Genomic DNA, 12,975 nt, shown 5'->3' with positions numbered 1-12,975 from the left:
GTGTTTTCTCAGTGTTGGATAATAACTCTTTTTAGAAGTCATGCGCATAGTTTATTGTCAGACTGTAAAATGATAGGGCTGTGGAAATGAATCATGCAGAGAAGACCGAGAAAGAGAATCATCATGTCCCTTACTGAAGGGGGACATTCTCTGGAGGGCTTCTATTTGAGTGGGGTTAAAATAACAAGTTTCTTCTGTCTTAACCATCTCAACAAATATGACCTGTTTATCTTTTCATCTTAGTGTCTTGACAGAGGGGTTAGTATTCACTGTTAATTAATTGCATTGTATTTCAAATGTTGACCTACCAATCAACTCTGTAGCTCTCGTAGGCCAGATTTGAAGTGAGTAACATTATTTGTGATGAAACCTGGTTAAATATCTTTTCCAAATCTTGTTTGAAGAGAATTGATTCTGATATAAACTTGGACTTTTACATTGGAAGTAGTGAAAACATGGACATTGGTGAGGACATGTGCTGTGGCCAGGGGCAGCTAATTATTCAGTTTTAAGTATAACTTGACCAGTGTATACAGAATAATTTCAGATGTCTCGTGGGAAGGATCAAGAATGAGTTCTTCCAAGAAGAAGGAATCAGTTAGATAAAGAACAAAGTCGGACAGTGTCAGGGTGCTGAGTAGCTGCAGTTTTCTCTCTGCTTGCCTCTAGTTGTAGAGGAAGAATGCTGGGGCTCTAAAGAAATACTAGAAAAGCAAAGGTAATGCTTCCTCTTGGCCTTGTTTGGAGGCAGTTGTAGGAAGTTAGGCTTAAAGTAGACTGAGGGGTTTCAGTGCCAAGAAAAGCATTCTGCACAGAGGAGTCACTGCTGACGTTTGGCCTGCAAAACAATCAGTTGAGAGAAAGGAGCTAAGTTTTTTTTTCTTTTTGAAGGGAAAAATATAAGTAACATGATTTGTGGAAGTAAGGCTGTAGAGACTACCCCTTCATTAGTTTCATCGGATAACCATTTCTTTATGCCAAGTTATACTGGAATTGTAAAGTATAAATTTCCAAGTGATACTAGAATTTTAAAATTTTATACTGGAATCTTTAATAAGTTTCTTTTTAAATTTTTTATTGAGACAGGGTCTTGTTCTGTCGTCCATGCCAAAGAGCAGTGGTGTGATCTTGGCTCACTGTAACCTCCACCTCCTGGGTTCAAGTAATTCTCCTGCCTCAGCCTCCCATGTAGCTGGAACTACAGGCACGCATCACCACATCCGGCTAATTTTTGTATTTTTATTAATACAGTTTGAGGCTGGTCTCAAACTCCTGGTCTCAAGTGATCCATCCGCATTAGCCTCCCAAAGTGCTGGGGTTGCAGGTGTGAGCCACCACGCCTGGCTTCTTTAATAAGTTTCTGTAACTGTATTTAAATATACAATTATAACTTTTGTGTATATTTTTGTTTATATTAATATTTCCTTTTGAAGAGTGTGTAAACCTTTTGATAGCACAAACTGTGAACCTAAAGTGGTAAATGATAAGTGATATGAATGGGGAAGACTGGTTAGTAATTAAGACCTGAGCCCACTGCCCCATTCTCAGGATGCGTACTTACTTATGAATGTATTCTTAAACATAAAGATTCACTAAGTATTTTCCCCAAATGTCTCCTGTCTGTAAATTCATCCCGCTCACGTTTACTATGATCCTTAATCTCAGATTCCTCTACTTTTACCTGAACTTAAAACTCCTTCCACTCTGCTTATATAGTCTGTTTATCCTATTCAGTTACACATTGTCGCTTTGATGCATATCCCCTGACACTTAATAAAGCCTGTAATGTTAAGCACACATACATTTGTCCGCCTGAAAGTGCATACAGGCAGAGGGAAGAGAAGATTCGTGGTTTGTTGGGTGGGAGATTATGTGTGGAGATTTCTACATGGCTGTTGTGAATAAGAAAAATGGTTAAACAGTGGATCTCAGAGGTGATATGTTAAGGGACCACACATTACTGGCAATACTTAGCTGAGGGGTTAATGAGTCTTTTTTTTACTATAAATAGCCTGCTCTAGATTATTCTGTAAATTAACAGATTCCTTCATAAGAGACCAGCCATTGAGACTAATAATAATATTAATGAGTGGAAAAGAATACAAATGTTTTAGTGCTGATCCAGGTTAATTGAGAATTATGTCTGTTACTCTGTATATGAATATGAGACTCTCTGAATCTAGGACTAATATTTACAACAGGGTTGAGTCAAAGGATATTTTGAATAAGGATGCAAAGTGTTGTAAAATATTAGTGTTTCTAAAAACATTTCGAAGATTAAGAAAATGTTGTACAAGTGCTAATTATTATCATAATATAGAGAAGTAAAGATATCATAGTACCCATGAAGATCCATTGGGTAATGTTTATGGATGAGTATTAACGAGGTAAGTCTCTTTTCATGAAGAGTTGGAAGTGTGACCTGCTAGTATGCTGGACTCTGCTGTACTTTCCTGTCTGTCCGCATAGATAGCAACAGTTTCTTCTCTGCAGCAAGGAATAGATAACAGTTCTGTCTCTTTGAAGGAAGAGAGATTTGGAGCCAGAAAGATTTACACAAATGCAGTGTGATTAATTTTCTGCAATCCTTTATTATGTCCTTTGATTTATCATTGCCAACAAAATAAAAGCTAAAGTCTTACTGTTGCATTCAGAGCTCTTTGTTGGTGGTTCTCAGCTCTGGATGCATATGAAAATAGCACAAGGGACTTTTTCAACATAACAAGAACAGGATGGGGTTTAGGCATCTGAATAGTAACTTTATTCTCATACCTTATTGAGGATTTGCATGGGTATAGAACTCTAAAAATACACAAGAAATGATCTTGTTGATTTCTACGGAAATACCCTATTGTGAATTCAATTGGGATTTGCGAAATGATAAGAAATATACATGTTGGTCTCTGCCCTCAGTCCCTGGCACAGAGCCCCTGAGACCCTTGTAATTTCCTGAGTGATAGGGGTTGTAGGAGAATCTTTTGTTCTAACATTTGATCTCTGCCCAGGTTCCTGAGACAGAGCTCCTGATACCCCCTTGTAGATAGGTGGTAGAATCTTTTGTTCTAGTATTTGGACTTTGACCCCGGTTCTTTACCCTGAACTCCTAAGACCTTTGTAATTTCCTGAGTGATAGGAGCATCTTTTGTCCTAAGGAGGCCAGTCTTAGGATATAGACTGTTTGCCAGGGGAACTAACCATGTGATTGATTAGAGAACTGGGACTTTCAGCACCGCCCCCCCCCCCACCCCCCACCCTTAACCTCCAAGAAGGGAGAGGGGCTGAAGGCAGATCACCAATGGCCAAATATATAATCAGTCACTCTTACGTAATTAAGCCTCTATGAAAAACCCAAAAGGACTAGGTTTGGAGAGCCTCCAGATAGCTGAGCAGATGGAAGTTCCTGGAACATAGCACACCTGAGGAAGGCATGAAAGCTGTGTGCCCCTTCCCACAAAACACACCCTATGCATCTCCTCCATCTGACTGTTCATCTGTATCTTTTATAATATCCTTCATAAATGAGTGGTTAAATATAGGTATTTTCCTGAGTTCTGTGAGCCAGTCTAGCAAACTAATCAGTCCAAGGAAGGGTCATGGGAACCCCAATTTTATAGTTAGTTGGTCAGAAGTATAGGTGACAGCCTACTACTTGCTGCTGATATCTGAAATGGGGAGCAGTCTTGCGGGACTGAGCCCTCAGCCTGTGAGGTCTGGTGCTATCTCCAGGTAAATGGTGTCAGACTTGAATTAGATTATAGACATCCAGCTGGTATCCGCTGGAGAACTGCTTGCTTGGTGCGTGGGGAAATAACTCCCTAGGCATCTGGTGTCAGAAGTGAAGTGCTGTGTAAGAAAGTAGGAAAAACAGTTTTGTTTTTTCCCCCGCCTCCATGTCCTCAGAGGATTGTTTTGAATTGCAACCGATTTCTGAGCAGTTTAGAGAAACTTGACATTTAAATTACATTGAACCTTCCATTTTATGAACATAGTATATCTCTCTAAATCGTCTTTGATTTCTTTCATTCATATTTGTAGTTTTCAGCATACAGATCTGGAACGTTTTTTAAAAATATTTTTAATTAAACTCACTTATTATAGTGTCGTTAGTAGTTCTATAGCTTTTCTACATATGATCATATTGCCTGGAATGGACACAGTTTTATTTCTTTACTTCTAATGTGTATTTTTTTTTGTTTATTTTCCTTGTCTTATTTCACCAGCTGGGTTCTGCAGTATGATGTTGACAAGGAGTGGTGGGTGCAGTCCTCTTGATTTGTTCTTGATCTTAGGGGAAAAGCACTCAGTCTTTCTTCACTGAGTATGATGGTCACCATGATTATTTTTAAAGATGCCCATTGTCACATGGAAGAAATTCTCTTTTTTCCTGAGTTTTCTGAGAGTATCAGGAATTGATGTTGAATTTTGTCATCTGCATCTATTCAGATGGTCATGTAGCCTTTCTCTCTCTTTGGTTTGTCGAGATAGTGAATTATATTGATTGGTTTTCATATGTCAAAATAGCCTTATATTCTGGGATAAAGCTCCCTGGGTTGTGATTTTTGTCCTGATTTATTTATTTATTTATTTAGAGACAGAGTCTTGCTCTGTCGCCCAGGCTGGAGTGCAGTGGCGCGATCTCGGCTCACTGCAACCTCCGCCTCCCAGGTTCGTGCGGTTCTCCTGCCTCAGCCTCCTGAGTAGCTGGGACTATAGGCGAGCACCACCATGCCTGGCTAATTTTTGTGTTTTTAGTAGAGACAAGGTTTCACCGTGTTGGCCAGGATAGTCTCAAATGCCTGACCTCGTGATCCACCCATCTTGGCCTCCCAACGTGTTGGGATTACAGGCGTGAGCCACTGCACCCGTCCTGTTGTCCCTTATTTGATTTGCTCATTTTGTTCGAGATTTTTGTAACTATTTTCATGAGAGATACTGACTTGTCTTTTATTGTAATGTCTTTGTTTTCAGTATCAGAATAATGCTGGCCTTACCCTTATCCTAAACAAATTAATGCAGGAACAGAAAACCAAATACTGAGACGTTCTCATTTATAAGTGGGAGCTAAACATAGGATACTCATGGACATAAAGATGTGAACAGTAGACACGGGGGACTGCTAGAGTGGGTAGAGAGGGAGGGGGCAAGGGTTGAAAAACTGTTGAATAGTGTGCTCACTACCTGGGTGATAGTATCATTCATACCCCAAACTTCAGCATTACGCACTACACCCATGTAACAAGCCTACACATGTATCCCCTCAATCTAAAAAATGGAGCCAGGCGTGGTGGCTCATGCCTGTAATCCAAGCAGTTTGGGAGGCTAGGGCAGGAGGATCACTTGAGTCTGGGAGTTTGAGACCAGCCAGGGCAACATTGTGGGACCCTCTCTCTACAGATAAATAAATAAATGAATAAAATAAAAGTTGAAATTATTAAAAAAAGAATAATACTGACCTTATAAAAAGAGTTGGGAAGTGTTTCCTCCTTTTTTTTATTACCTGGAAGAGTGAGTAGAAATGCAGGTTTTTCTTCTTTAAATGTTTAGAGGTCTCCAGTACAGCTCTTAGAATGAGGAGCTTTCTTTTTTGTAAGACTTTAAAATGTAGATTCCATTTGTAATGGACATGGGTCTATTCAGTTTATCTTTTTCTTCTTCATTGAGCTTTGGTAGTTTGTGTTTTTCAAGGAGTAGTCTTGATGTGTCTAGTTCATCTAAGTTGTTGAATTCATGGACATAAAGGTTTTTAAATAATCTTTCTTTATTATTTCTGGAATGTCTGTAGAACCTGTGGTGATATCCCCTCTTTCTTAATGTTGGTAATTTGTATCTTCTTTTTTTTTCTTAGTTAGTCTGGCAAGAGATTTCTGTTGTTATTGATCCAGTCAAAGAACCAGCTTTTGGTTTTATTGATATTTTTCTCTATTTTTCTGTTTTCAGCATCATTAATTTCTGCTCTTATTTATAGTATTTTTTTTACCTTTTTCTTGTTTTGAGTTTAATTTGCTGTTCTTTTTCTAGTGTCTTAAGTTGGAGGGTTAGATTATTGACTTGAGAACCTTATTCTTTTCTAGTATAAGCGTTTTTAATACTTACAATGTGAAATTACCCACCATTTCATTCCTCTCTCTAAGCTGCCTACTTCCCACCCTGGAGGCAACCAGTGTTGTTATTTTCTCAATATCCTCTCACATATAGTTTATACATTTGCAAACAAATATATTATTTTTCTCCCTCTTTTTTAACATAGTTGTTAGATAACCTTCTAACAATTATTTTGTTCTATACCTTGCTTTTTTCCCCTTAGTCTGCTTTGCATATAATTTTCTTTCATATATAATTTCTTATTCTTTTTATGATAGCAGTCTTCTATTAATGGACACTTTGATTATTTCCAGTCTTTTGCCATTAGAAACATGCTGCAAAAAATGACTATGAATATGCACATTCAAAAACATCATTTCAGGCTTCTGGAGTGTATAAATTCTGTGTGAAAAGAATGGAACAGTTTTCTACCCCCTTTGTTTCTCTCCTTTTTCTGTGCTTAGATAATGTGCTGTCTCTTTTGATAAAGGGCCTACTTGGTATAGAGAGAAAGAAATAATTACATTAATTCTTCTGCTTGGTCTATCCAAATAATTCCAGAGATATTTTCTTAATAATTCCTTTGTTAAGTATTAGACCAACAATAATCACTTTATTTTAGTGTATTATTATTTTTCTCTTGAGAGATGAGGTCTCACTGTATTGCCCAGGCTGGTCCCAAATCCCTGGACTTAAGTGATCCTCCTGCTTCAGCCTCCTGAGTAGCTGGGACTACAGGCATGCGCCACAGTTCCCAGATATAATCACTTTAGAAGTCGATAGGATCCTAAGGATGGCATTCTTCCTTAAGGTATTTCCAAGATGCTGTGCTTTTCCCGCTGGACTATTTTCAGACTCCTCAGCATTGCCAGTACCCCTTGACCCTCTGTATCCTCAGGTTCCCATGTGTGGATTCAGATACCCACGGATATGGAGGGCCAGCTCTGGAGGGGACTTGAATATCTGTGGCTTTTGATATCTGCAGGGGCCCTGGAACCAATCCCCCATGGACACTGAGGGCTGATTGTATTATAATCCTTAGAATGTTATCAGTTCTTGTGCCGTTGGTTTCACTTTTACCGACAAGCAGCTTTTTTTTCTTTCTTTTAGTAAGGAATATCAATAAGTCAACAAGTATTTATTTCTACCTATAATATAGGCAGTGACTCATGTTTTGTTTGTCATGCTCATCGAATAGTTTAAAATAGAGAGTTTGAAAATATCCCTTAATAAGAGAATGGATAAAATGCAGTATATTCATGTAACAGAATGCTGCATAGCAGGATGAACTAATACATGTAACAACATAATAAATCTTGCAGATATTTTGTTGAGCGAAAGAAGCCAGACACAAAAGAGTACATACTGTAAGATTCCATTTATACGAAGTTCAATTGCTGGCAGATCTGACCTGTGATACTAGAAGTTGGGATAGATGTTACCAGGCTGGGTGTGGTGACTCATGCCTGCAATCCCAGCACTTTGGGAGGCTGAGGTGGGTGGATCACCTGAAGTCAGGAGTTCTAAACCAGCCTGGCCAATATGGTGAAATGCCGTATCTACTAAAAGTTTAAAAAATTATCTGGGCGTGCTAGTGCGCACCTGTAATCCCAGCTACTTGGGAGGCTAAGGCACAAGAATCACTTGAACCCAAGAGGTGGAGGTTACAGTGGGCCGAGATCACACCACTGCCTGGGCAACAGAGAGAGATTCTGTCTAAAACAAAACAAAACAAAACAAAACAAAACAAAACAAAACAAAACAAAACAAAACAAAACACCCAAAAGGATGGAAGCTACCACAGTGGGAAGTGGGTTTAGGAAAGAGGTGCTTCTGGGTGCTAGTACTGTTCTGTCTTTTGACCTGAGTGCTGGTTAGTTACCTGGGTGTTTATTTTATGCAAGTTCATTCAGTGAACTTTAAATGTTCATGAGAGAACATTTTGTGAAAGTTCATTCATGAATTATGCACTTTTCTGTATGTTCATTATATTTTAATGAAAAGTTAAAAAGGATACCATACAGAATTAACTAAAGTCATAATCGTTGGTCATGGTTAGAGCTTAAAATTATGGAAAACCAGAGAGATGACTTACTTTTTTCGGGCACATATACTCTCTCTTTAAAGTGATCATTTTAAAAGTAATCAATTATGAAAGTGATAAATATTACATTACAAAATAAAAGGAAGTGTAGCTAAATTGTTTCTTTAAAAATCTTTCAAGAGGTGGCATGTGCCTGTGGTCCCAGCTACTCAGGAGGCGAAGGCGGGAGGATCGCTTGAGCCCAGGAGGTTGAGGATGCAGTGTGCTGTGATCATGCCACTGTCTTCCAGCCTGGGCGACAGAGGGAGACCCTGTCTCAAAACAAAAAACACAACAACAAAAAAAATGTATTTCACCTAAGTCAGACTTCACACTACTTAGACTGAGGACAGTCTTTGGAAACGGTAACTTAGGACATTTACAGAATGTATCTCATTATTTTTTAGATTTCTTTTCCTTTAATTAATTAAAGTCAGTGCCTTTTCATGCACTTAATAGTCATTAGTATTTCTTTCATGGCTATTTTGTGTATGTGAATGCACTTCCCCTTTTTCTCTTGTGTCTTTTTTTTTTTTTTTTTTTTTAAATAAAGTTGACTTGTTTTGGGTCAGTGGTTCTCAGTTCTGGCTGTGTTTTGAATCACCTGGGGAACTTTTAAGAATTACCAATGCCAACGCCCCACCCTAGGCCAAATAATTAGGATCTTTAAGGGTTGGGCCTAAGCCTTGGTATTTTTAATGTTTGTGTGTGTGTGTGTATACATTCTATTACGGAAATTTTTATGCGTTGCAACATGTATAACAAGTTTTTGTTTGTTTTGTTTTGTTTTTTGAAAGAGTTTCGCTCTTGTTGCCCAGGCTGGAGTGCAATGGTGCGATCGCAGCTCACCACAACCTCTGCCTCCTGGGTTCAAGCAATTCTCCTGCCTCAGCCTCCTGAGTAGCTGGGATTACAGGCATGCGCCACCACGCCTGGCTAATTTTGTATTTTTAGTAGAGACGGAGTTTTTCCATGTTGGTCAGGCTGGTCTTGAACTCCTGACCTCAGGTGATCCGCCCGCCTCGGCCTCCCAAAGTGTTGGGATTACAGACGTGAGCCACGGCACCCGGCCCATCAGGCATTCTTAATCCCACTCTGGACTTCAGCAATAGTTTTTTTTGTTGCTTCATCTTTGTGGGCCACTTTACTTCAGGTTAGAAGCTGTATCCATCAGAGTTCTTAGGTGTCAGTAATAGATACCATCTCTGGCTAATTAATTAAAAGGGTGACCCACAGATTCTATAAGTAGGTTGGGAAAGTAGGCTTGAAAACTACACTGCCAGGAACATAGTGCAAAATAATTGCACAGAACTCTCATGAAGACACCTCTCTGGTCACAGACCTTGCTGCTTGTGCTCCAAACACCACTGACGCTGGGCTCTGGGTGCTGCTCCTAAGAATCATTATCTCTGCTCCCCAGAGCACTGGATGTGGCTGCTCCTATTGCTGCCTTCCCCACCAGGTGGATTCTTCTGGAGTCCCTGCTTCCCCAAGTTAATCATTTCCCCCCTTGAAATCTAGCATAGTGCATTTTATTGGTGGAGCTCTGTTATGTGCCCCATCCTAGTTTCAAAGAAAGATGAGAAAGCAAATATATGGTTTTTTTTTTTTCCTTCTTTGTACTTTAGTAGTGGAAAGTCTACTTGTCCCATAAGGTAGGGTGTGCTTAAATGTAGACTCAGCATTCAAGTGCTTGGTGTGAAAAAAGAAAGTCCACTGTAAAAGCTCTGTGTCAGTCTTAAAAACCCATTCCTTTTAACCTAATGATCTATCTTATAACCATTAGCTTTTCTTACATAATGCAGTAGATATTTGATGCAGGAATATGCCTTATTTCTGGGTGCCATATTGCCTTGTACATGGAGCTGTATCTTTATTTCTGAAGAACACTATATTTTAAAAAACCCATTCTAATTTTAGCTAGTTGCGGGCATTCCTATTTTGTTTTACGAATTAACTCAAGGAGATGTAATAGTTAAAAGCTCAACTGTAACAAATATTGATATTTCCTGGTGGTGTTTTCACGGGTAATTTTCTAGCTTATAGGCTATTTGCCTTTTTTCAGGTGTGATCTTTCTGTGGAGAATGGGAAACACTGTATTAGAACCATTAGTGGATATAAATAGGATGATACCTGCTTTTTCAAAACCAAGATGGTATAGCTCTCATTATTGCGAAAGTATTTTACTCTAAGTTACAATGAAACATTGTGAACACAAGCTTTTAAAAATTAACACAAAAAGCACATTCTTGGCTTACATGTGGTAACTTTAACAACCAACTAGTGAAGTTGTTATCTGCTGTGAAACCAGGGCATAGTTGAATGAATGAAGCCATGGACACTCTGGGTCAGAGGCCTTGGTGATACTATCTTGGTTCTGCTGGTGGTGTGCAGCATTACTTTAGGTGATTCATTTATGTTCTGCATTTCATCTTTCCAGTTCCTAAAAAAGAATTAATGTTACTATCCCTTCCTCTTCACTTTTCTTGCAGTGGTGTATTAGAAGATCTGAGATAGGTGTGATTGAGCTTCTTAGAATAAACACGTGGTAACATAAAGGTTGTTACAGTAAAAACAAAGATGAGTGTACTATAAAATCTTCATAGCAAGATACACCCTTTTGTTTAGTATGTAACAAGAAACCGTTGTAATATCCTGATGTAAGGTTATGTTTCTGAAGTATATTCAAACCAGGTGGCCCCTCAGTTTTGAATACTTGAGAACTGCAGCTGTGGATTTAATGGGTTTAATTAATAGGAAATTCACTTCAGGTTCATCCATTTGACCTCTGCTACATAGCCAATAGAAATTACATAGAGTGTTTCTAAAACTTACTTCCAGAAAATTCAGGCTAGCTTTAGCATTCTTCACCTAGCATAGGAGAAGTCTTATTCTACAAAAGAAAAAAAAAAAAAAAAAAAAAAAAAAAATCCAGGGTTTCCAAATGTGGTAAAATTGTAATAGACAAGGTCAGGAATCAACTTACTGGTTGCTCAGTATTTAGTGATACATTTGACTCCTTTTGTGGTTTCAGATAGCAATTATTTCTAATATAATTTATTTTGCAGTGAGGGCCGAGGCAAGTTGACGGTATTTTCAGTTAAAGCTATGTTAGCAACCATGTGTGGTGGAAAAATGCTGGACAAATTGAGATGTAAGTATTTTCATATTATTTGAAAAATGTCATTTTCAAATTAGGACTTTTAAATGAATATTGTCAGAATTTTGAATGATGTTATACTGAGCTTTTAAAAAGATTACCGTTATCACTCACTGCAGCAGCTGGCCCACAGTAGGTCAGTTATGCCACCTACTGTTCAGATGGAAAAGTTGGTTGATTTAATTTATTGTTAGTGTTTTTTTTTTTTTTTTTTTTTTTTTTTGAGACGGAGTCTCGCTCTGTGGCCCGGGCTGGAGTGTAGTGGCCGGATTTCAGCTCACTGCAAGCTCCGCCTTCCGGGATCACGCCATTCTCCTGCCTCAGCCTCCCGAGTAGCTGGGACTACAGGCGCCCACCACCTCGCCCGGCTAGTTTTTTGTATTTTTTAGTACAGACGGGGTTTCACCATGTTAGCCAGGATGGTCTCAATCTCCTGACCTCGTGATCCGCCCGTCTCGGCCTCCCAAAGTGCTGGGATTACAGGCTTGAGCCACCGCGCCCGGCCTTGTTAGTATTTTTTAGTGAGAAAACTGAAAGGACTCAGAATCATAATGCTGACATTTAAAAACTTATTTTAGAAATGTTTTCCACATTATTAAAATTATGCTTGAAAATGATATTGAGAACTTTTCGTTAAAGTAAATTTGATTGCTTTTACTAGGTTTGGTCTGGTTTAGCTCTTAATAACTCCATTCTTCATCAGGTGATGTTTGCTGTGATTACATTATTCCTTACTACCCTAGAATCAGCCATAGTTATTTAGAAGCTGATGACCTGTTTTTTAAAAATATTCCCGTTATGTTTGCTAATTTTTTTTAACCATTAGTCACTTTGGCATTTTACCATTCATTAGATACTGTAAAAAGGTGATTAGATGAAATCAAAAGGGGTGAAATTCACTATTTAATTTTGCTGCTTATGGTTTTTATTTATTCAGTAATTAGTTACTAACTGCCTAAGATATGCCAAGAATTGTGCTAGGTGCTTTACATGTATTTTCTCATGGAATCCTTAAAATTCCTTTGAGCAGCAGGTGATATTTTCTTCATTTTTATCAATGAGTTAACCAAGGGGGCAAAGCTGGGGTTTTAATTCAGACGTCAGAGCCTTGTTCTGAGCTATGTGATTGTGCTCCCTGGTACTGGTGCTGTAGCAGGAGACACACGTGTAATTTCAGTACAGTGTTCAGAGTGCCATAAAGCAGTAGCCACGGAGTAGGAAACTGGATGTCAGCTTTCAGGGGTTGAGACTGAAGTCTTAATGAGGTAGTGCAGTACCCTGTGAGCCCGGATTTGGATGACTTGGTCTTTGCCATGTTCCTCTGTAGCCTGCTTTTTTTTTTTTTTTTTTTTAAATTGAAAGATACAGAGGCTTGATCAGATTCAAGTATTAATACAGGTTTTTAGGCAAGATTACTTCAGAGGTGTATTTGTTTTTTGTGCTTTTTCTTACTTTACTATGACACTGAAAGTTGGAAAGTTAGATGGCCCACTAGATACAGATTTAGCTATTCCAAAGAAAGATCTTAATGTATTTGGTCAACTGTTACCCAGTTTATCTTCATTTCAAAATTAGCTGCAATGTAGAACATATTTTTGGTAATAAAAATTATGGTTTTATTTAAGTATTCTTGTGAGGTTTTTCATATGG

General features: G+C 38.5%; 1 protein-coding gene across 18 annotated transcripts in view; it reads left to right on the top strand.

The window, feature by feature from the left end:
* DTNB (dystrobrevin beta) overlaps positions 1-12,975 on the top strand; it is a 299,924-nt gene that overhangs the window by 60,791 nt on the left and 226,158 nt on the right. For all 18 annotated transcript variants that reach the window (XR_004054289.1, XR_004054290.1, XM_010383016.2 and 15 more), the window contains exon 5: positions 11,234-11,319. Coding sequence is in view for 16 of the 18 variants with exons in the window: in XM_010383016.2 (XP_010381318.1) it covers positions 11,234-11,319 (86 nt within the window). In the remaining 2 variants the exon portion in view is untranslated. The remainder of the gene's footprint in view (positions 1-11,233; positions 11,320-12,975) is intronic.

This window comes from Rhinopithecus roxellana, chromosome 17 (genome assembly GCF_007565055.1).
Source record: "Rhinopithecus roxellana isolate Shanxi Qingling chromosome 17, ASM756505v1, whole genome shotgun sequence".
NCBI lineage: Eukaryota > Metazoa > Chordata > Mammalia > Primates > Cercopithecidae > Rhinopithecus > Rhinopithecus roxellana.
The sequence above is the reverse complement of the archived record's forward strand: the minus strand, read 5'-3'. Positions and strand labels throughout refer to the sequence as shown.